Source organism: Nannobrachium achirus, assembly GCF_963921795.1.
Source record: "Nannobrachium achirus genome assembly, chromosome: 12".
NCBI classification, from domain to species: domain Eukaryota; kingdom Metazoa; phylum Chordata; class Actinopteri; order Myctophiformes; family Myctophidae; genus Nannobrachium; species Nannobrachium achirus.
The window spans coordinates 57,568,778-57,593,613 of record NC_137832.1 but is presented as its reverse complement, the minus strand read 5'-3'; the positions used below and the strand labels follow the sequence as shown (position 1 = coordinate 57,593,613).

The following is a 24,836-nucleotide window of genomic DNA, read 5'->3' as shown; positions in this document are numbered from 1 at the left end:
ACAGTTATCAGCCAGTGGTTCCCAACATTTTCAGAGCAGCGACTTCTCAAAATAATTTTATTTGAACTGGGGGCCCCCTCTGACAAGCACTTGGAATTGTAGGCATCATATTTAGTTTGACGCCATAGTTCCATCAATAATGTGAAAAAAGCCAAACTACATGCTCACAACTACATTGTGATCATGTAGATTGGGTATTCTTTTGCCTTTTTTGGTGAATACCCAGTTTGAGAACCACTGGTGTAAGCCCTGTCCTATAGACCTTTTTCCAGAGTGCTGCCGTGTAGCTGTTGTGCCGTTGCACAGCCGCACACACACATAGGTGCCGCCTGACACTGCAGTTATGGTTGTTGCTCTGAGAAATCAGTCTATAGTATAGTGTGCCCCTGTTTTGCCCATATTGTGACTGCCCATGTCCAGTGTGCTCCTCCCCTTTCCTCTGTGGACTTCAATAGAGACTGTCCACCTGGGCACACAGTTGTGGTGCCCGTGCCTCTGAGTTGATTGGACAATTATAGGGTGCGTTCGGAAATGCGCACTCAACGCACTGGTGTGCCATGTTGTCGTTCGTTTATTCGGTTCGTCGTTAGAGAGTCGTTCGGAAATCCAGTGCGCGGCGCACTGGTGTGTTGAGTGCACGCACTCACCAACCCTACTCAGAAGATGGGGTTTGGCGGTGTGGTGGTGTGGTGCGGTGTTCTGATTGGTTGGTTTTCGTGGTCGTGTCTCGAATGCTTCTCAGCTGTGAACAATGGAGGAAATAACCGCAAAATACAGCACTTGCAGCTTAATTGGTTGTTTGGGCTTGAGTTTCACACACATCAACATGTAAATTAACAGCAGGTATGCCAATGTTGTGAATTAGTCCTACATCTCCTAATAGCAACGTTACGTTAGCATACTTAGCAACTGCTGCTTTTCAGAAAGTTTACCTTCAGAGTTCAGGGTGAAAAAGCGGACATCTGCCTCTTAAAACTGGTCGTTCGTAAATAAGCCACACTGAACGCACTCTACAACGCCACGCCCACTGCACTCACTACACTGAGCACACACCCGGTGCGGGTTTCCGAACGCACCCATATTGAGTGTGTTTTGATCAGTACTGTTTGTGCCATTCCAAGTATCGTATTTTTGCCTGTTCATAGACGTTTCCTAGTTGTGTCTTCCCTCTGTTAGAGAGGCCTTGATGGCGTCGTAATGGCTGATTTTACACTTGGTTGCATGCTGAAAATAGCCGATCTACAAGCTGACAAAGTGGCGCGTTGCGAACTTGTAGAGCCGAGAGCGCAACACCCGAGCGCAACCAAACTTGCCCCTCCCTAACATTTAGTCTAGTTTTAATTTTTGACAAAATTGTCAATATATTTAGTCTTAGTTTTAGTCATCATTGCTTAGTTTTTATTTGGTTTTCGTTAGCTAAAAAAGTTAGTCGCTTTTTCGCCATAGTTTTTAGTCGACGAAATGAACACTACTCAGACCTGCATGAAAATGTTTGATTCTGACACTGTTGACGAACCAGAAAACCACACCCTGCTGCCTTTGCACATAACCATCAACACCTCTTGCTTTTGGAGCGCTGAGTTGTGTTTGTCTCTTCAAGTATCTTCACGTTTACACAGCTTATCGTTGCTGTCAAGCAGAAAACCTTGTATCTCCAAATGTCTTTCATTTTTCTTTCCTTTTTTGACAGCAACTTAAATGACTTACCTACTTCATCGTACAAGAGTGCCACACAAAGGTAGAGAAAATAGCAGAAATAGGATATTTTAATTATATCTTTTAAAGTGATAATAAAAAAGGAATGGTTTTGGATAAAAGGTTTCCACCCAACAGCAGTGAATTCATCTAAAGTGTCATGCCCTCAACCTTTTGTATTTAGGAGCAGTTGATAGGACTGACGTGAATTTTCTAATTACAATGCTAGTTGGGACATCCCTCTCTCATTTTCTCCATACTCTGTGTGATTTTCCAGTGAAAAGGGAGTACAGACTCTGACCTTTTGGCCTCTGTCTATTAACTCCAATCCATGTACAGGTCACGCTCCGTTCATGATGCAGATGTTAACTAGGGGCCCTATTATGATCAAGGTCTTATGCCTTATGCCTTAACTTCTTTACCTTTTTTTCACTATTTTGAAAAACATTTTTAAATACTTCAAATGCTGATCTACATCTGCACGTTGTGAACTTGCACATCAGCTATTTGAAATATTTAAAAAAACAAAAACAAAATAGTAAAAAAAGGCAAAGAAGTTAAGGCATAAGGCATAAGACCTGGATCATAGTGTTTTGCTGTGACTTGTTTATGACTACTGGTTCATAGGGCGGTTTACTTCACCTATTTTTGGTTTTTCTTTATCAGAAAGTAGCTTTTCCTCTCACTAGCCCTTTTGTAATACCTCAAGGCCACTCCGTTGCTATGGTAACTTACTCACACCTCCACTCGGGAGGAGCCCCCCTCCCTTCCTGTTCCAAAAGCTGATATATGCAAGTGTTTCTCTCTTTTTCCTCTGTTGCTGCCTGGTCCGAAACACTGTTCGTTTCTGCTGGGTTGCAAACGTGTGCACACTATTTTTACTCATTGAATAAAACCACCAAAAGACAGCTCTGGTTTCCATTTTTTTTATTTCATCGTAACTGGTACATTTAAAAAGCCAACTCAGGACCATTGGAGTATATAACAAGTGTGTTTTGGTCAGTTAGTGGTGTTGCTGGATTCTTATCATCACGCGTTCTGCTGTTTATGCCATTCCAGCTTGAGGTATAGTATTTTCGCCTGTTTTATAGAAGGTTTCCTAGTTGTGTCTTTTACCTCTGTTAGAGGTGAACCTTTGATTGGTCCTGCTTGCTGCTTTGATTTCAAATGGTTTCTTAAGTGTCCACGTAGGAAACCATTTGTAGGATTTGTGCACCATGTCGCCTGCATTAACAATCTTTGCTAGAAGTGACAATTTATGACAAATATCCTATGGTTTACCATTACAGACAGACATGCTGGTCATGGCAGCCCAAGTTCCCTAAAGGGTTATGGCTATTGAGGTTGTCCCCATTTTTTATTTTTTATTTTCTAAAACATTCTGACCTTAATTCATGTGCTCCTATAGTAGGTAATGTTTTATCATCTATAGGATGCTGACTTTTTAATTATTTCAGTTCTGGAGATTCTATTGTTGTTGTACCTGATGGTCCTCATTTCTAGTCCCCTGCTGCGGAACCCAGGCAGTGATGTCATGTCCTACTCTGTAGTTTGTGAAATCTTTTAATGGTATAGGTTAGGTTTTCATGTTGGGTTTTGTATGTCTCTACATTTTTGTCTTGGTGGTCTTTTTTTGGGTTATATATTTTTTCTGCCTACTAGTCACGTGTGTGTGTGTGTGTGTGTGTGTGTGTGTGTGTGTGTGTGTGTGTGTGTGTGTGTGTGTGTGTGTGTGTGTGTGTGTGTGTGTGTGTGTGTGTGTGTGTGTGTGTGTGTGTGTGTGTGTGTGTGTGTGTGTGTGTGTGTGTATAGGCGCCAAGTCTGTGGGTGCTGCGGGGTTTCAGCACCCCGCGGAGCGCTCCTATAGCCTATTTGCATCAATTGCATGTATGCAAACGGGCGGGGAGTAGTGCTCGATATGGCTCTTTGACATCTAAATCTGCATAGCCTACATACTATACTTCCCATACGACTGGTGTGGCACAAAGCTGGTAAAACCTGTTTTCTTTTTTCCTTTTTTTCCCCTGTCTTTTCTCGTTCCTTCACAGCTGAAGTAGAACTGGAAGCAGTCTGTTTCTTCAGAGAGCTGATCTAAGTTTAGTTTGAAGCAGACATGACCATCAGTAAATTCACCATCGAATATGATGCTCTCAACGATCGAAACATCTTCACCAACGGAGATTCAATAACAGGCAAGACTATTGTAGTTTTGAATTGTTTCATTTGTTTTTATTTTCATTCGTTTTCAACGTGGGTTTGCTAGTGTTCATATATATATATATATATATATATAATATATATATATATATATATATATTGTAATATGAGGTATTGGACAGGGCAGGGGGGAAATGGCAGATCTACAAGCTCAACGCATTGACTATTTCTGCTATTGTTTAAGATCCGCAAGATAAGATTTCATACTGTATCCACCAAAATATATTAGGCTCACGTATGAATTATAATACATACAGTAGCCTACATTCTATAATCTATATAGCACTTTACTGAGTACTCAGAGCTGTAACAAAATAATTAAACACTTGATATTCGTTGTTTTCATCTTTAAATTCCTAGATGATAACCTAAAAAGCACTAGTGTAGAGCTCAAACACTTACGTAAGTCCACTCCCCCTCTTTACTGTATCTACTGTAATTATTGGAAAGCATTAAACAACTTATAAGGAAAAACTATTTAATTAAATCCATTTGGAAAACCTATAGCTTCTTTTCTTCTTTTCCCCTCCATTATATTATGTTCATTATTTCCATTAGCATGGGTCCATTATTTCATAAGTTATATTTAACTGTAATACAGGGATCATCAATATATCCGTACACAGAAAAATGTGTCCAATGGCAAGACTTGAATGTCAGTCTCCAGGTTTTCTTCAGAAAATGTATGACACAGATTTACTATATGGTCTTTACCGTTTTATTTTCAAGGACTCACACACAGGTAAATGGTGCATTTTATAGCGCCTTCATCCAAGGCGCTTCACATAGATTGTGCATTACATTCACCCATTCACACACATTCATACACCGATGGTGTAGGAAACCATGCAAGGCACCAACCTGCTCATCGGGAGCGTGTCGATATTTCGACATAACATTTGTTCTATGTCCCAGTATTTTGAGGCGAGTGAATGTTAACCTAGTGAAATGCTAACCTGACGACTCTGGTGAGTAGCTAACCTACCAACGCTGGTGAGTAGCTAACCTGTCGACGCTGGTGAGTAGCTAACCTGTCGACGCTGGTGAGTAGCTAACCTGTCGACGCTGGTGAATGTTAACCTCTATGCCTAAACCTAACCCAAACCCTGACCCTAACCTCAGTAACCCTGACGCTCGTGAGTAGCTAACCTGCCGTCGCCCGTAGTCGAAATAATGGGACGTAGAAATAGCGAGATTTCCAACTGCTCATCGGGAGCAATTTGGGGTTCAGTGTCTTGCTGAAGAACACATCGACGCTAAAGGCCCTTTCCCACTGGGCGCGATAACGATAAAGATAATGATAAGTCGGCGTTCACATCAATTACGACGGCTTTATTGGTGTGGTGTGGAGGCTGCCATCCACTTAATTGAAAATTATATGTTTTATCGTTATCTTTATCGCGACAGTGGGAAAAGGCCTTTACTCTGGGGGAGCCCGGGATCGAACTGGGAAGATTCCGGTACCCAAGGGCCCACTATACCCCATACCCCATAACTCTGAGAGTGTACACATGGAACCAAATGGACCCGTCCATGTGTACACTCTCAGAGTTACAGACCTGTAATGGTCATTTTGGGATGGCTCTTTGTGTTTGTCTACTCCTTTTCTATGCCCCTGATAAAATAATGTCCACCACAAGCCAGCATGGCGATGACCCCTGCCTGCTCCAATAACGTTGACGATGGTTGACAGGCAGAATCATCGTGGTGACGTCGAGTCAGACCAAGGTCCAGTCGCTGACCTTCACGGCCAAGGGCAAAGCACAAGTGTGGTGGTCTGAGCATTATGGAATGAACGTCGAGAACGACACCGTGATCTACTACGACAAGGAGAAGTACTACGACGTGAAACGAGCCATGCTGGCAGGTAAAAGGAAAATACTTTTTTTTAACACATTTAAAAACCTGAGGTTGATACTACCAAATAGGGATCGACCGATTATCGAAACGGGCGATAATCGAAGTCGATATTCATAACATGTATTAATATTGCAAAATATCGATATCGAAAAAAATAATTCGATATATATATTTTTTTAATTTATTTATGTTTTGCATTGGTTACTGATTTTCACCGATTTCCTGCTGCGGAATACGTTTTTTAACGCTATTCTAGTATGTGGCGACTAGATGTGAGCCTCTAGACATTTAGTATGGGAAAAATATATAAATTAATTAACCACTATTTCAAATTGGGGGATACATTTTTTTTCTTTTTTTACTTAAAATGCATATCGATTCAAAATATCGGTTATCGGCCTCTTTGATCACGACTTATCGATATCAAAATCGAACATGAAAATCCCATATCGGTCGACCCCTACTACCAAAGCCTTCTAAATCATTGGTTCTCGAATGTTTTCGTGCCAAGGACCCCAAAATGATATGTATTTGGCCGCGGACCCCCATCTAAAAATGTGTTGTGCCAGGACCCCCAGAAGAGAAGATTTGATTTAAAAAAAAAAAAGATCAAACACAAGATTTTCAAAAATGTTCAAAATATCAGATATGCAAGCTTTTAGATCTGCAATATTTGAGAACCACTGTTCTAAAGCAATTTTCTAAATCTTCAGGCTTTAATGGGTTATGGAATTATGGTTCTCACACTTTTATTTCAAGGACCCATGTTTTTTTATACAATAGGCCACAGACCCCCATAACTCTGAGGGCCCTATATCTTCCACAATTGTACAAATGGAACCAAATTAATGGACAATTTGGTTCCATCTGTACACTCTCAGAGTCATAGGGGTCTGTGACTCTGTGACCAAATGCATACCGAACTTGTACACTATGTACAGCAGGGGTATTCAACAAAATAGTCCAGGGGGCCACATTGACAGAAACCCAAGGGGCCGGGGGCCGCACTAACGTATCCCCAGTGGTGCAGTGGTAATTCAATGTTTGGGGGGTCGCGAACGTCGCTCAACACCTACTATACGGGTCGATTGATATGCAAATAGGCTCGTTTCTTTGTTAAAACAGTTGTCAAGGTGTGAACTTGGGGGGGTGCGAGACCCTGGCTCAAAAAAGATATGGGTCGTCGGGGGCGCGCGACCCAAGACCACGGCAACACTGCGTATCCCCCCCCCCCCCACAGCTATTAATCTAATGAACACTTGAAACAACAGGCACGACCACATTTTCACTACTACATTTTCACAAACAAGCACATTTTCATCTAACTACATTGCAAAGCAGAATACTTTTCAAGTAGAATACTTTCATGTTAATGTGCTTAATTTATGTTCAAGTTGACAACTGTACACATGCTTTCTTGTTTAAAACTTAGTGCTAACTACATCACACTAGTGATGGCCAACCTGGCTTTGATGCTAGATGTCGACCTTATTGACAGTGCACACACTGCTTTAACGATGCTCAACGAGGATCAGGTGGGTCACAGACACACACACTCCACTCAGCTGCAGTGCTCTGACTGGAGTCTCTTCACTTGAATATGATGGAATATGATTAGGGATTACTGTGATTATGGTAAGATGAAGCTCACGTTTCATATCGCGCAAACCATACCTATAACGTTCATTAGTCTCCACGATTTTTTTTTTTTTTTTTTCAAAAATCTTTTTTTTTTTTTTTTTTTTTTCAAAATTGCTCCAGGGGCCACAAGGAAGGTCCCCGCGGGCCGCATTTGGCCCGCGGGCCGCCAGTTGAATACCCATGATGTACAGTATGTATGAATGTATGTACGTATGTATGTGTTGTGATATTTGTTTATAAAGTCTAAAGGATGAACTGAAATTACATTTTGAGTTATATGTTTGATTGTTCAGTGACAAAAACACATAAAAGCAGAGACGTAGAAAAATATAATCAATGTTGAATACATTCATACAATGGCCATGTGACTTTGTTTAGACTGGAGTTAGTTAGTTCATACCCATGTGACTTGTTTTACAGGTCCCCAGGAGATTGGACCAGGCCGCCACGTATTTCCTTTCACCTTCCAGATACCTGACAGGTAGGGAGACATATACATGTTTGTGTTGTTATGAATGTAAAAATCTAAAGTATTCCAAATGTTTTTAGATTTTTCAAATTGTTTCAAAAAATAGCCGAAGTACAAGCGCACAATGTGAACAGCCTAAGTACTGTATAAATAGTGTTAAAGTTCAACAGATTTTGATGCTATGTTAACCCCTTTGTTTGTTAGGGACCCCTCAATGCCCCATGGGGCACTCTGCCCCATTTTCAGAACCACAGACATAGAGGTCATATAGTTACTTACATGTGAGGTTTGTGCATTTTGTTGGACCATAACTATATTTGCCTGTCTTGCTGTGTGACATTGTGTGCAGGAGTTTGCCCTCCACCTTCAAGACCCACACAGGCAAGGTGGTTCATTCCCTGGAGGCCAAGCTGAGCAGATCCATGAAGATACCAAGCAAAGCCAAAACCCAGTTCACCTTTGTCTCCAAAGCAGACATGACCCTGCCTGGACTCATGGTCAGTAATGGGGAAGTTACTATCTAATATTACAAAAGATTTTATCTTATTAGTGTTTTTACAGGGACCGGGTGCAGCCACCTGTAAGTGCTCTTTTTGAGCAGTTTTGAAGGGGAGTAAGGATCCACACTTTTTTATGAAGCTAAATGAGCAGGGATTAAATGAGTTGTACGGGAAAAAAAAACATCACATCACATGGATGCACCTAGGGCACTGGGTAGAGTTGTAGCAATTCAATTCAAAGGAATTGGCATGAGAAAACATAGGTTTACATTGCCAAAGCAAGTGTCAAAATATTGTTGTATTTCTCCCAGTAGGTAGCAGTAGCCTGACCACATTGGCCAGTTTGTGTTGGGATGTCTGGACTCTCTGGAGCCTTGTTTTTAAGGCCTTTGTGGTGCTATGGTACCATGAGGTGCATGCGTAGTCGACGTGACATTGGATGAGTGCTCCTGCTAGAGTCCTCAATCTATTCTTACTGACCAGTGAAGAGATCCTGTACAAAGATCTTGTACTATGACTATGTCACGTGATTTCCCATACTGTTATCCCTTGTCTTGAACCTGCACTGACGCTCTCTTCGCACCTTAATCTCGTGTACAACGCGATTATCTTTAGTACATCATGGACCCTGGAGAAGGCAGCTTGTCTGTTCGAAACGTTGATCTTCTCTGTGTTCCAACAAAGTTTGCATCGGCAGCTACGAGTGTGCGGCTATACTCTTTTATCTGTTCTGTTGGCTGTGGCACCTCATAAGGACCGCTGTGCTGTGTACCTTTTGATTACCGTAAGATCATGATATTAAAAAAACAAGACATGAAAATAATACGATCTGGACACTCAGGATTAAAAGGATGAACAAGCCTTTATTAAAGGGCCGATATTCAGGGCAAAACGGGACCTGCAGACATATTCATGCAATATGTCTAACCACATGCACATACAGTACTGTCAACTGGATTATGCTATGTGTATGTATGTATGTTTTTTTTTCTCCCTGCCCACTTTCTTTTATTTTCTCTTTTTCTGAAAACTACAAATGATAAAAATTGGAAAACATGAATTTTACCCACTTCTTTACACCTGTAGCTGTAAACCGCTGCGATGTGACAATGAAGTTGATGCTCATTCTGAATAATTAGCCCTATTCATGGCCCGCCCACTCAGCAAATTTCTCAGCAACTTCCTGGTGCTGACGTCAGTTTAGATGGGTAAACTATAACAGAAATAGCTGGACTTAAAGCGAACAAATCATTATTTCGAACGGTAAAGTAAATTATAATGCTTTGTGCCTTTTACTTTCTTGTGTTCTTGATCATGCTAGCCGTATTTTATACTTTACTATTCGGAAATTGCATTACATTTGCGATTTCTGTGTTAACGCTATGGGCTTTTAGCAGGGTTTTACCCTGCTAAAAAACTTGACTTCAGCACCAGGGGGATGCTGAGTGGACAGGCGGTGAATAGGGCTAATAGCCCAATGTGTAATTCACCCTTTGTCAAGTCCCGCCTGTTGTCCCGCCCCTCTTCGCCCCCATTGGTTACTGTGTCTTGGTGGGACAAAAGTCCTTTATCTCCATCCACTACCATTGAAAATCAGTTGCTATTGTTATTTTATGAATTCAATTCTAATTTTAAACTTAGTTTCAGTAAAAAAGGAGCCTCTCAGGTGCAGTATAGTGACTGGGCATATCTTTAAATGTTTTTATTTCTCCAAAAATGATGTTTTAGCGGTTTCAACATGAACCAGGGCGGGACAAGGCAGAAAGAGCCTGCTGGTTGGTCAGTGAGGGACCAATCAGGAGGCTAACAAAGGGTCAATTGTCATGTCATTTCAGGAGCCGCAGTATGGCAGTAAGGACAAAGATGTTGTTTTCTTTGCATCTGGAAACGTGTCTATGAACGTGTTCATTGAGAAGATGGGATACCTGCAAGGTAAGGTTACAAAATGCAGACAGACGGGGGGTCAGAGAATCAGCAATTAGAACAATTAGGCAGCTGAATTAATGAACATTGTTAGAAGAGTTGGGTTAAAATATGACCCTTTGGCACCCTCTGGTCCCGTAGTTAAAAAGGGAAGCAGCAGGCCTGCTATGATAAGACGTTAGTATCAGTGGTTCTCAACATCAGGTCCAGGGAGGGTCCACCATTGGTCCAAATGGACCACTGGGGGTTTTTCTACAAGCAAACACTCATTTAATGTGTGTACTACTCCTCTTACCTCCACAAGGTGGCAGCAAAGTCTATATTATGCTTACATTGCAAAATGGAGCTTTATAATGAAATACTGTGCTTAGTTTGTTACAATGTAGGTCATCTGTGATGATGTAATAGCAGTTTGTGTGTGTGCGCACGCTATGCTCTTGTTTTTAAATTGTCAATAAAGTGTTACACTAGTATGTGTGCATAAACATCACAACCATATGATATGGGTAAACAATTATGTAAAAATAACACTCAATACTGAAAAAAGGTTGAGAAACACACTTGTCCATCTCTCTCTCTCTCTCTCTCTCTCTCTCTCTCTGCCTCAGAGGCGTCAATTAGGTTAAGGTATGGCAGCTGCCATTGGCTCCAGGGGGGGGAAATTAAGTGTACTTCTTAAAGTAATAAAATAATACTATCCACTGATAGTAATCTTAATCATCATGCCCAGCCTGTTGCTAAGGTGTGGCATTGGCAACATGACTGATGTCATGCACGCGCGCGAAGGCATGACACCAGTCATGTTGCCATACCTTAGCCTTTGCTGAACTGACGCCACTGCTCTGTCTGGCCGCGACAGGGGAGGCCCTGAACGTGACGGCGGAGGTGGTGAACAACTCCACGCGCAGCGTCAAGCCCCGCTTCGAGGTGTACGAGAAGAAGAGCTACTTCGGCAAATCTTTCTACGGCCAGAAGAGGAAGCTCCGCACCTCCACCATCCTGAAGGAGAAGGACGAGCCTGTGGAGAAGTCCAGCAGGAAGACCGTGTCCAAGACCATCCGTCTGCCGCCGGAGCTCCCTCCCTCCATCTTGAACTGCAAGATTATCAGGATCGAGTACAGACTGAAGGTATGTGATTTGTCTGTCTGTCTGTCTGTCTGTCTGTCTGTCTGTCTGTCTGTCTGTCTGTCTCTCAACCAGTTGCATTCCTAAGCCAATAATTTGAGAGGAGTCTTTGTGTCTCCATAGGGAACCACTGCTGGTCGTCAAATTATTGTCTTAGGAATGTGAGGGGAAAAAAACCACTATCCATGAATTCAAGTCTCCATGGAATGAGTAATCGGTAGAAAATAGGTAATTTTTTGAGTGAACTATTCCTTTAATCCCAATAAAAAAAAAATCGACGTATTTAGATAAAAAGAAAAATGTATTGCATCGGAAGTAATAAAGTTGTGTCAGGAGCGGGATTCGAAACTCTCAAGGTTGGGACTGGGGGTCCAGTGATTACGGATCTTCATGGTAATATGGGGTTTATTGGGAGAACTTTAAAGGAGAATTTCGGTCTAAATGGCTTTCTTATCTTATTTTGTTGTTAATTTGTCTCCAAAATACAGGTTGAGGTGTTATAATAAATAAAAAAAACACACACAATATTGTCCATTTTGGCCGACCCCATCACAGTTTAATCACCACCTGTGACGCGTGTGCATCACAGGTGGTGACTAACGTGCGGTACTAAGGCCACTCTCCACACTGACATGCATTTGGACTTAAGTTTTTCTTGGTTCCACAGATAAATATTGTGAAAATGGCAGATCTGCAAGCACACGTTGCGAGGCGTTCTACACATTGTAGATCGGCTATTTTCACAATTTCACTTTCTTACTGTATATCGTTTGACAATTTGACCACCATTTATTATTGTATTGTTTGTCGATTACTTTTGATGCAAAAATGCTATTTTCTCTTTTCTTTCCATTTTGTTTTTGAGGTGTAAAAAGGTCCACAGGTTGAGAACATCTGTCTGTCTGGATAAATCGGATCTTTGGTTAGACCTCCAATGATGTTTCATTAGCCTGGTGGGCCATCCCACATACTGCGTTCACTCACTCATTCCTTCCCCAGTATGAGGTCTGGCCTTCGGCCGATAGGCAGCTTGAGAAGTGGTCGGGAGTACTTGCCTTGACAGACTCCTCTAACCAATCAGCGAAGCAAAACACCTGTCATCAAAGTGCAGCCAGTTGGAAGAACGGCAAACGAAGACGTCTTTTCAGCCGATGAGCTCCGCTAGCGCATACTCCTGTTCCTTTTTAATTGTTGTAATTGATTCCAACTCTGAAATAACTTCACGTATTCATTTTATTGTTTCAGCATTAACTATTACACTTGTTGCATCGAGGGCAGCCATGTTGTTTTGAAAATGCTGCAGCAAGCATCTACGTCACCGTCTAAACATGGACCAATCAGGGGAAGCTTTTCACTTGTTTTGCGGACAGCAGTTGAAACGCAGTCACTGATTGGCCCCGATCATCGGGGCCAATGTCTCATACTCGCTGCCTATACACGGAAGTCCAGACCTCATACTGGGGAAGGAATGAGTGAGTGAACGCAGTATGTGGGATGGCCCGCCAGGCTAACGTTTCATGGGTTGTCAATTGAGTCTTTGCATTGCAAAAACAATATACAGTATATGCTTTACCACCAGAAGTAGTAGTTGCCGTTTACTTATCGATAGTAGTTGGATTGTGTGAAATTTAAATCAATGCAATTAGTTTCATCGTCACACACATACCTAATTAATGAATATGAATCATTGTAATCTATTATAATTCCCTTCAGGTTATCCTGGACGTGGCACTCTCCAAGGACCCTGAAATTAAACTACCCATCGTCATCCTCCCAAACCTGAACGACTGGTCATCTTCAAAGGCGCGTTATTTGGAATCGCACATGAGTTCTGGGCAAACCCCGCCCAAGGAAGCTTTTGATTGGCTGAACTGGAGCTAGGGAGCGCTCCTTTTTGTTCGCTTGGACCGCGCGGAGGTGCGACCACCTAAACCTAACCCTAACTCTAACCCTAACCTTAACCTCAGTAAAACTATGCCTAACCCTAACCCTAAACCTAACCTCACTGAAACTAACGCTGGTGAGTAACTAACCTGCCGACGGATGTCCAGAACTCATGTGCGATTCCAAATCAAGCTTCAAAGGCCCTGGAGGCATACAAGCACTGAGAGAAAGGAACTAAGGACACCCAACTACTGCCATTGACTCATTAAAACTTTGTGCCGTGCTGCTAGCTCTGGTCCATAGCGTTAGTGGAGTTCTCCCTAACGCTATGTTCCTCTACATCCCAAATCCTTGGCAAATCCGGAAAGACCGGAAAATATTCTACTAGATGGAGACTCCATTTCTTCCAGTTTTCACTATTTGTCGTCACCATCAGGGTCCCAACTCACTACTGCCGCGCAGGTCAGAGGACCGAATTACACAGAGCATTGTTTCATCATTGGGTGTTATTCAACACTGCGACGTTGGAAGCACTGTTTCGTAAAAACAGTCTTCAACCAGGAAGAGTGGCTCCATCCGGTGGAATATTTTTCATTTAGCCCTAGAAATGTATTTTAATCGTGTGGTGGGGGGCTCAGACCGCGTCCACTAAGTAGAGTAAGCTTTCAACTGTCCAATGATACCTTTGGTTTGGTGAGGGGCGAAACAGTTTTTGTTATTTTCGGACCAGACGACAGGTCTTTCCGGATTTGCCAAGGTTTCGGGAGGTAGAGGAACATAGCGTTAGGGAGAACTCCACTAACGCTATGGACCAGAGCTACAGTGCTGCGTGCTTGTACATCTGCATTTTTTTTTAACTATATCTGATAATATAATGACATGCCCAAAACAGGGATGCCAGGTTGAAAGTGGATGAAAGCATTTATGATGATTATGAAATTATACCTCTAAACAGACAAGGTCTCCTGTTGTGAACTTGTAGATATTGTCTAAAGAGTTTTAAATATTTAATGCTGTTTGAAGTGAAGAAGCGAAAAAGGTGTTATATGAATAAAGATGATGATGATTATTATTATTTTTAGGTTATTTGTTTTATTTCCTGAAAAGCCACAGTTTTGGACATATGAGGTTTCCACCCGACAACGGCGATATAACGGTAGTTTGTACTGTAAACCCAAGAATGACAATGCACATCAACGTGTCTCATATCGTGGACCACAGGGTCGTGGTCCTAGTGTCTGGTAACCGTCTGCTCTCGGGTTACCAATGTGAACGCGACACCTGTACGCTACACACACACACACACACACACACACACACACACACACACACTTGAGTTCCAGAGCATGCCATCCTCATCTGCATCTCGGTACATTCCAGAACAAACAAACCAAAAGAAATGAACTCATACTGGATGCATTTTTGAACCCGCATCTCTCATGCTGAATGGTTTCATTTGGAACCGTTTTCAGAGAGACAGACACTTGACAACTGCACTACCCTGTAGAAGAGAACTCTGTAACAGAGTAAGAGCGTTCTGCATTGGTTCATCATGACAGTGAAGCATTTCTTGGTGGAGTACGACAAGGTAGGGCTGCGACATTATCCATTGTTCCAGCAAATTAGTGATTGTTCTATCGATTATTTGATTTGATAAATCGTGAAGGGTGTTTTTTCCTATTGTTGCTTTTGGGCAGAAATCTCCATGTTTTAACTTTTAGTGTTTTTATTTTTTTATTTGTATTAATGCCATACTTGGATCATACTACAGCGTCACTCAAAAGTAGTACAGTATATGCAAGCTGGAAGCTTGTGAATCTGCTACTTTTGAATTTGAATCCTGAAAAGTCCCAGTTCTGGACATGAGGTTTCCACCCGACAGACGATATACAGTATAAATATACATACGATATACTATATACATATCAACAGATCCATTAACTTAACCACTTAAACCCTCAAGCACAATCATGGTAAAATATTCATCCTACTACTCTTCCATAAGATGGAATAAATACCCTTCCATCATCCATGAAACAATGTGAATCACTGGCTTCTTTCAAAACTGTCCTGAAAAAGCATCTGTCAGAAAACTACAAGTGGAGATGGATATTGAATCCCCTTGAAATGCTTGTACACTGCCCGTTGATGTTCCTTTTTCATGTTTCTCCTCTGTAACTATATCTATTTGTATTTGTTGATGACGTGTTCATATTCTAAGCTCTGTTGATGAATTGAATACACAGGACCACAATGGAAACAATACCCTCAGACCTTTTGGTGTTATCCTTTTCAGTAGTGTCTTACTGTACTAAGGTGCTGTTAACATTTTCGACAGTTACATTTTCGAATGATAAAGTATTCAACAAAGTATATCAATCAATCAATCAGTCAGTCATTGAGTTGCAACTGCTTTTTTCCATCTGCACCAAATGTCTTCGCCCCCAAAATAGCCAACGTGACACTTTGTGAGCTTGTAGTATTGTTATTTTGGCTAATGTTTCCCCACGTTATGATAGGCCTACCCTTCACCTCTGTTGAGCGAAATGAGTGAAAATAGCCGATCTACAAGTTTACAACGGCTGGCATTGCAACATGTTCTGAGTTTCTAGACCGGTTATCTTCTCTTTTTATTGTTTTTATCCTATCGTGGGGAAAGCATTTGCCGAAAATAGCAGATCAACACTGCTATTTTCAGCGAAACAACAACAGAAGTCAGAAAATGCACTATTGTCCCCTGGGGGACTCAGTAAACCATAATAGGATTTAAAGTAGTTAAATAATGGATTAAATGTATTGGTTCGTTGGATTAACAACGTGGCACCTCTTGTGACAACAAGGTGAATGACAGAGGGACGTTCTCTCCTGGGGACCGCCTCTCCGGAAGGGTCGTCGTGGTCGCCGCCAAGGAGGTCAAAGTTCAGTGTCTGCTGGTCAAAGCCAAGGGAAAGGTGGAGGTGAGGTGGCCGCCACCAGAGGGGGCGCCACCGTCCGCCGCCGTCAACAACCACATGAAGAAGAAATACTTCTACTTTGAGCACATTCTGCTCCAAGATAAAAAAGGAGATGGTAATTATCAGTGGGGGGAAAGTAACTAAGTAAATGTAATCAAATACTACTACTACAATTTAGGCATTTAGTAGTCTTCCGAGCCGGCTGTTCCCTAACTTGCCTTGCACAGTTTTCAAATGCTTCCATCATACAGAGTGTTGAATTAGTCCAGGGTCGCACGCCCCCGCCGCCCCATATCTTTTCTGAGCAGGGGTCACGCCTCTCATGTAAACGGACATGCACGGATGCGAAAACACCCCAAGTTCACACCTCCCCAACGCTTTAGTGTCACAACATGGTGTTTTAACCCTTTTTGTGCTAAAACCGAATAATTTCGGTTCTTTTTTCCATTTCAATACTATTTTTTTAATCTATTTCACTTACCCTGAGCTGCTAGTAGCGACGTGGGTGGTCCTGGCTCCTCCACCGCCTCCCAACGAGCCATTCTACTTGTCCCGATGATTTATTCCATTGAAAATGGTTTAGAATAAAGTTTAGAGCCCCCCCCAAAAAAACACTATTTTTGCAAGACGTATTAAGGATTACAAACACCGAACATTTTCGGTTCCTTTAGTAAAATGAATTAAATAATCGGAGGCCTCAACGAAGCCCCGGTCTAAATGTCCATCCAAGCCCGGGGCCGCGACTCTGTTTACACGGCCCGTAATCGGGCAACGCCGCCGCACCACGCCGCCCACTCCAATACAAAGTCACATCTTTAGAGCGGATTTTCTCCGCATTGTGTTCCGAGGCCAGCAGAAAAGTTTTTTTTGCGGCTGAATAGCTTCAGATCGGTCTTCTAAAAAATTACATAGCCGTTGGCTAACTGATAGCTAACTTCCTCCGGCTCGCTCTCATAGCACTCATTCCAGTGAAAAGCCAAGCCAGTTCTGGCTGGCGACCCGGATGTGATAGTGAATGCTTACGAGAGAATGGCTGGCACTCTAGCGGCCACTAGCGGCGCCCGGCAGTCAACAAGTTAAGAAAGAAACAAGCCTGTATGCATATCAATAGACCTGTGTAGTAGTTGTTGAGCGACGTGCGCGTGACGTCTATAGATAAGCGACCCCCCAAACATTGAATCACCAATGCACCACTGATCATACTGTCTGGAGCAACGGAAGCTCTGGAAACTATTGGAGGATAAAGCGGAAGTGAAGCCTCCTGCCCATTTCCGTTTCATCTTGAAGCATTATGTAGCTTGCTGCATATTAGGAACGGAAGGAAGATATTTTTTAATATATTTCCGTGAACGGAAATAACAGCTTGTCGGATTTCAGGTAATTCCAGATTATATAGCATTCGGAGATAGTGGAATCGTTGTCTGGCTACGCAAGACTATCATTGTTAGATCTAAAGGTCACGATGTGTTACAGGGTGATGTGATGTGTGATACTTTTACTTTTGGTAGATATATTTATTAAAACTGTCAATTGAACACGTTTGTACTGTATGTTGTTAAATCATATTATGTTGGGTTTGATGCCATTTATTTCCCCCTCCAAGGTTCTGTAATCATCGGCCCGGGGAAAAGTGCCTTTCCATTCACCTTCGACATTCCAGAGAGGTGTGTGTGTGTGTGTGTGTGTGTGTGTGTGTGTGTGTGTGTGTGTGTGTGTGTGTGTGTGTGTGTGTTTGTGTGTGTTGTTGTTCATCTGTTTGGATACAGCAGTGGTCCTCAAACCTTTTCAAAGCCAAGGACACCCAAATTCATATATATATTTGGCAGCGGACCCCCTCATTGATCAAATGGATCAAGTGGTTAAAATGATTGTGATTCTATATTAAAGGAGTACTGTCACCTAAAGGGGTACTGTCACGTAAGTCATCTTAAAATCCGAGTTAATATTTTTATGATGTCATTGTGGGAATGCACAATTATAAGCCAATCAAATTAATTGACTGTACTTAGACTACTTACTGTACTGGTCAGCTGTTGTTGGGGAGCGAGGGGCAGATTACCCTATGACATGAGTTTCAGACTATTTCAGACCGTTTTCAGAGAGACCACGTGACCTACTGTATCATACTATTATAACTTCGGGGCGTGTCATCGGGCCTTTAACAAATTTTGCTTGGGACCCACTGGTAACCCCCCAAGGACCCCTCTGGGGGTCCCCATACCCCACTTTGAGAACCATTGGCATACAGCACACAGTATAGTCATTTCTGTTGCTTTCCAAAACCATTGACTGGTATTAAAATTGGACGTGTTCTCGTTCACAGGGACATGCCTTCCTCTTACGAGGGCAAATGGGGCAGGATTGCGTACAGCCTGCGAGCCAAGATTACCCAGTCCATTTGGTTGGTGCACAAGGCCAAGACACACTTCCCCTTCTTGACAAAGGCAGAGTTTCCCTTCGTGTCCAAGTCAGAAATGATCATCATAGGATTGAAGGTACATGCCCCCCTTTAATTCCAAAGTCTTAGCCAGACATCCCAACCTGGAGATTTTCATTTTCGGGAGGTCCTGGTGGGCGCGAGTGCGGGTATTAATAGGCTTGATATAAAGCATTTCTTACTGTACCTACAGTATTTGGGAGAAGATTCACTCACTCTCATTTGACTTTGCAAAACCGAACACAACAAAAGTTTAGTGTGCAACCAGGCAATAACAAGTCCTGTGTGTCATGCAGCTATATGTCCACCACAGAGTGAAAAAGAACTGACATTTGTAAACTGTACTGTTATTTTATTCATATTAAGCAAGACGATCAGTCATCATGCTGATCTGTTACCAGCTAATTAGACCCCCGCCTTCACACTTGAAGAACATACTTTTTTCCCTCTAAATCTATGCATCTGAGACCAGTGGTTGGTTGGTCACTTTTAGACGCCCACATCTCCCACAGCGAATGACAATCAGAGATTGAAAGTTCAACGCCGAATGAGAACAAAGAAATTGCATCCGGTCTGTGTGTGGCTCATGTGTGCCCCTAGATCGAATCCTTTTCTCCCACGTATGGTCAGCATTTGTGGGAACTTTACTGCCACTCCCGGGTGTCCGGGACTGGGAGCAGCCGCTAATTTCCGGGAGACTCCCGCAACTTCCGGGAGATTTGGGATGTCTGGTTCTTATTATTACTAATTATCACTGAGAGATTCAATGTGCTGACAGCTTGCCGCCATGTCTCCTGTAGGAACCTCAGTACGGAACCAGGATCTCGTTCTATGGATGTGGGAAAGTCACTCTGAATGTCACCTCTGAGAGAATGGGCTTAACACAAGGTACTGTATACAGTATGTCAACTATACGGACGCGTATTGCTGCCATGACACATTATAATGTAATATGTTTCTAAACCATAACATTCTTACTTTCAGGCAGAAACATCATATTTACAAATTCTAACTTTTTGTGTTTATTCATAGTTGATCATACCACGTAACACAGAGGTATCAAATTGTGAGCTTGTAAAACTGCACATTTTTGCAGAATCTTTGCTCAGGATATTATATTAGGGTTCATGTGTTTTTGTGTTCTTTTTTTGAGTTGCACAAGTTGTTTAGGCTTCTAAGGCAAATAGCCTATTATATAGGCCAACTTTTACTCCACTACGGCGATTATTTGAAAACTTTAGTTAGGCCTACTTGTAACAGAGTGTTTCTACATTGCAGTATTGATAAAAAAGATAACAATAAATTGAGTAGGCCTACTTTCTCCGAGTAGCCTACAGCACATGTTTGTTTTCGACGTTTGGTTCCCGTTTGTCTAAAAAGGTGAGTCCATGGAGGTGACGGCGGAGGTTCTGAACGAGTCGGCGTCCGCGGTGAGCGCCACGTTCCACCTGTGTGAGAAGCAGACCTTCGTGGCGGGCTCGGAGAGGACGGTACACACCCAGGCCGTCCAGTTCGGGGGGACGGGGGACGGCAGCGTCCCCGCCGCCAGCAGGGGGACGGAGGACGGCAGCGTCCCAGCCGGGGGGACGGGGGACGGCAGCGTCCCCGCCGCCAGCAGCCTGACGGTGTCCAGGGTCCTCAGCGCTGCCCCCACCCTGCACCCCACCTTCTTCAACTGCTCCATGATGAAGCTGGAGTACAGGCTGAAGGTATACTGTGCACTACAGGCAGGGTTGCCAGATCAGAATGACAGTTTCCAGCCCAAGCACAACTTAAAACCAGCCCAATTCAATAGAAACCACCGCAAATTGGCCAAACCCATGTTAAACCGCAAAATCGAACCGCAAAACCGAGTTTGAAACACAATATATAGGCCCACAGATACAATATTTTCCTCCCGCACCGGCATTAAACCGATGACAGTGGTACACTACATGCAGCTTCACCCCTAGATGGATCAGTATCCATCTCCGGCCCTACGTACTCACAACATGACCGTTATTGGATCAAATAAATGTCCGGTCTAGAGTGGATACGGAAACAGTGCATGCATTTATGGGTGTTAAGGACTGGATACATTGAGTAGGTGGGTTATGGACCGGATCAGAGCACTGAGCAGTAGAAAGAAATCAGGTTGTACTGCGTGAAAAGCTGGTGTCTTGAGGCTAATAAAACCAGCCAGATATGTTAAAAACAAGCCCAAATTTTAAGTGCCCGCCCAATGCTATTTTTTCCAGCCCAATGAGTTTTAAAATAGCCCAAAATCTGGCAACACTGACTACAGGACGCTGAATGACCTTCTGAAGTGTCCTTGTAGCCTTTATCCAAATTGCAATGATATACGGTACAGTAGTCTATACTTCAGTTTTTCTCAAACTGTTTTGTGCTGCCAAGGAGCCCCAAAATGATATGACCCACACGCATGAACTCATGCACACACATACATGCGCACACACACACACACACACACACACACACACACACACACACACACACACACACACACACACACACACACACACACACACACACACACACACACACACACACACACACACACACACACACGCACACAGTGTCGGGTTACAGTCCAACCGGTCCTGTCATATTTTGTCTGGGTTCTCTGCTTTGCATGAAGCTACACTGACAGAATCCAGAGTGTGAACATGGACCCTTAACCGGTCCAGGTTCTCACTCCCTGAGTTAAACTGACAGTCCTTTGCAGTGATAGGATGAGACCAAGACAGACATTTTAAGCGGTTTAAGCATGTGTATATAGCGTTACATTAATTTTAACCACTTTATGTCAGGCTCGCGTGGAAGGACCCAAATGCATACACAAGGCACAGGTTTAACTGGTTTTATTAACCAAAAAACATCAAGGCAGGCAAGGGGCAGGCAAAATCGTAAAACAGTATGGGGAAACAGGGTCGAGATCCAAAAGGGCAGTCAGCGAGGCAGAGGTACCAGTAGGGGCAAGGCAAAAACGTAGTCTAGGAGAAAACAAACTAGTAAGGAAAAGTTAGCCTATTGCTACATCAATCTGGGAACTAAATCTAAATCACTAGCTTTCTTCACAAATGTGTTCACAAAGGTGTCTACTATCACCTCTGAACTTTGTCAAACCCAACTCCCTTGACATACTTTGTGGGAGCCAATCAAAGTTGGGGGTGTCGGGATACCCAGGGCCTGGGATTAAAGGGGTAAAAATAAAACATGGCCAATATGAACGTATGAAGTGTGTATTGTTGGGCTGCTGAATCCATTCCAACCATTAGTTATAAGTAAAAATGACTCCTTGGCCATAAAAAAGGCCTAATTGGCTAAGGCACCTGTCCTGTTAGTCCCTATGTTTTAAACCCTGTGTTTGAATGTTCCTTGTCAGATTGTATCATGTTATCCTGTGTGTCATGTGTGATTACCCACCTGATCTTGAATAGTTTTCATGAATTCAAACACTACTCCAACCTTTTTTTATTGCCAATATTATATGTCTCATGGACACACAAAATTAGGTGTGGCCTATTTTATGGCCAAGGAGTCATTTTAACTGAAAATGAATGGTTGGAATGGATTCAGCAGCCCAAAAATACCCAAATTACACATGCACCTCATACGCTCATATTGGCAATTCTTTATTTATCCCCCCTTTAATCCCAGGCCCTCGGGATACCAAATAACTTTGATTGGCTCCCACAAAGTATGTCAAGGGAGTTGGGTTTGACAAAGTTCAGAGGTGATAGTAGACACCTTTATGAACACATTTCATTTGTGAAGAAAGCTAGTGATTTAGATTTAGTTCCCAGATTGATAGGCTAACTTTCCCTTACTATATGGGGAAACAGGGTCGAGATCCAAAAGGGCAGTCAGCGAGGCAGAGGTACCAGTAGGGGCAAGGCAAAAACGTAGTCTAGTCTAGAAGAAAACAAACAGAGGTCAGTCAGGGCAAAACTAGAACGTGGCAAGAGACAGTGCTTGATGGCTTGAATGCAAAACAATCTGGCAAGAGCTGGCTGGAGACTGCAGGCTTAAATACTGTGGGTGATTGCAGGATGAGTGGAGGCAGGTGTTCACACAGGGAGGACCCACACCTAGACACACCCACACCGGTCAGTCAGACTGTGACACTTTATCCATATTTTATATGTTGGCTATTAAAAAAAAGCAAATATACAAGCTCACACAGCTTGTACATCTGCTATTCTGCTACATAATTTAAACATTTATTTTAAAAAATCTTTCAAGTAATGTCTTTTTTTTTTTTTTGATTATTTATTTTTTACACACATCTTCTCTCCTTGGGGTCACTGGCTCAAAACTGTGTGTGTGTGTGTGTGTGTGTGTGTGTGTGTGTGTGTGTGTGTGTGTGTGTGTGTGTGTGTGTGTGTGTGTGTGTGTGTTTGCAGGTCACACTACATGTGCCACACGGACGTGACTTGGAGGTCAGACTCCCGCTGGTCATCCTGCGGGGTCATCCAAGCCCACCTGAACACAAACCAAAGAGATTTAAATGGTTGAAATAAAAACGTTTTTTGCCGCAATCGGTGTGTCCTGTGGTAATGAGACTACTGTATAACCTGGCCTACAACACAAAACATGACTGTAGATGACCAACTGATAACATTAAAATTCAGAGTGGTAATTTAACCCTCAAAGCAAAACAAAGATATCAAATACATATTTACTGTCTCTGATATAAAGGTAGGGTAAGCGTTTTCATTTAATTCAAATATAACAAAATGGGTCTACTGTATGTTCCGATAGTAGGCTACTAGTTAACTGTTACTAGTAGGTTTGGTCCATATTTGGACTTCAGCCTTATCCCCTGTGAGGAGAAAAATGCTGTTTCAGTTTTGGTGGAGGGGACAGGTTTTCCCCCAATCATGAACGAGTGTGGGCGGGCCTTGGTGCGCATAAGGGCCACTTGTAGCTGTATCTTAAACCTCTGTGCTGTTTTTGCTGACTGAAGTTCCCACATGTTAAACTAAACACAGTATTTACTGGGATTCATTGCCATACCAGAATTTAAACAGGGAAATGTTTGGCTGCAGTGTGGGGTGGTGTCCACTAGATGGGGGAAGTGAGCTATGAAGTGTGCAGAACATTGAATGACTTTTCCTATTTGGATCTGTATAACATTTTCAAAGTCATGGACCCAGAGATAACAGGTATATGTATTTGGCCACAGACCCCATCCCCCCAAATCTTGACAAATCTTCTCGTATGGCGGTCCTCGGCACAAAATATTTTCCGATGGAGAAATTACCTATCAATTTGGAGTCATGATAATGTTTGAGAACCACTTAATTGGACGTGACAAGTGATGCCTTCTTCGTGGCTTAAAACCAGTGGTTCTCAAAGTGGGTCCTTGAGGGTCTTCCTGTGGGGGGTCCCCAGCTAAATCAGCTTCACCACTTTGCCCCTGTAGGCTATATACATCAGCTATTTGAAAATAGTCAATCTACAAGTGCAACAATGCATCGCAATGCGACACATTGTGAGCTTCATCGCTCACAATTGCTTATTTGCTGTTTTCAATAAATCTTGAACAAATGTGACACATGTCGAATATACTTGGAAACATTTCATAAAACTCTTACACAAATCCTGCATGGCGGGTGACTGCAAAAATATTATGTTCAGGTGTGGAGGTCAAATGCAGCCAAATACATATTTATTTGGGGGGTCCTTGACACAATAGTCTTAAACATCATAATATCTCTCTGTCGGGTGGATGTCCAAAACTGTTAGTTTTCAGGATTCCAATTCAAAAACAGCAAAAGTAGCAGATCTACAATCAGGGACGTGCTGGCCATTGGGAAAAGCGGGACAGCTCCCGAACGGCCGGTTCATTCCCGGGCCGGTCCAGGCCGGCCATTAGGAAAAAATTAAAAATAAAATGTCGGCCTTCGTTCCATTTTGGGGGCTGGGCGGCCAACAAAGTAAATCGTCACTGGCGGGCAGAAACCTCGTATCTCCAAGTTTCAAATGTATAATCTTTTTCGCAAAGCAAAGCCCTGCTTCATCATATAAGGCTGTTGCACAAAAGTAGTGAAAACAGCAGATCTACAAGCACACAACGCGGTGCGAGGCGTTGTGTGCATTTTTTAAATGATAAATACAAAACAAAC

At 42.7% G+C, this 24,836-nt stretch overlaps 2 protein-coding genes across 2 annotated transcripts; both read left to right on the top strand.

The window, feature by feature from the left end:
* Window positions 1-3,808: 3,808 nt before the first annotated feature.
* Window positions 3,809-14,559, top strand: LOC308295746 (arrestin domain-containing protein 3-like; the record flags this gene model as incomplete). Its single annotated transcript, XM_080738794.1, has 8 exons — window positions 3,809-3,887; window positions 5,606-5,779; window positions 7,834-7,894; window positions 8,232-8,379; window positions 10,218-10,314; window positions 11,165-11,433; window positions 13,144-13,233; window positions 14,536-14,559. The coding sequence occupies 8 exons, from the start codon at window positions 3,809-3,811 to the stop codon at window positions 14,557-14,559; spliced, it is 942 nt and encodes a 313-aa protein (XP_080594920.1).
* Window positions 14,560-14,866: 307 nt separating this feature from the next.
* LOC308295745 (arrestin domain-containing protein 3-like) lies at window positions 14,867-21,407 on the top strand (the record flags this gene model as incomplete). The annotated part of the gene is made up of 7 exons (XM_080738793.1): window positions 14,867-14,902; window positions 16,155-16,383; window positions 17,872-17,932; window positions 18,592-18,763; window positions 19,506-19,593; window positions 20,086-20,414; window positions 21,393-21,407. 7 exons carry the CDS (start codon window positions 14,867-14,869, stop codon window positions 21,405-21,407), a joined length of 930 nt encoding a protein of 309 aa, XP_080594919.1.
* Between the last annotated feature and the right edge of the window lie 3,429 nt (window positions 21,408-24,836).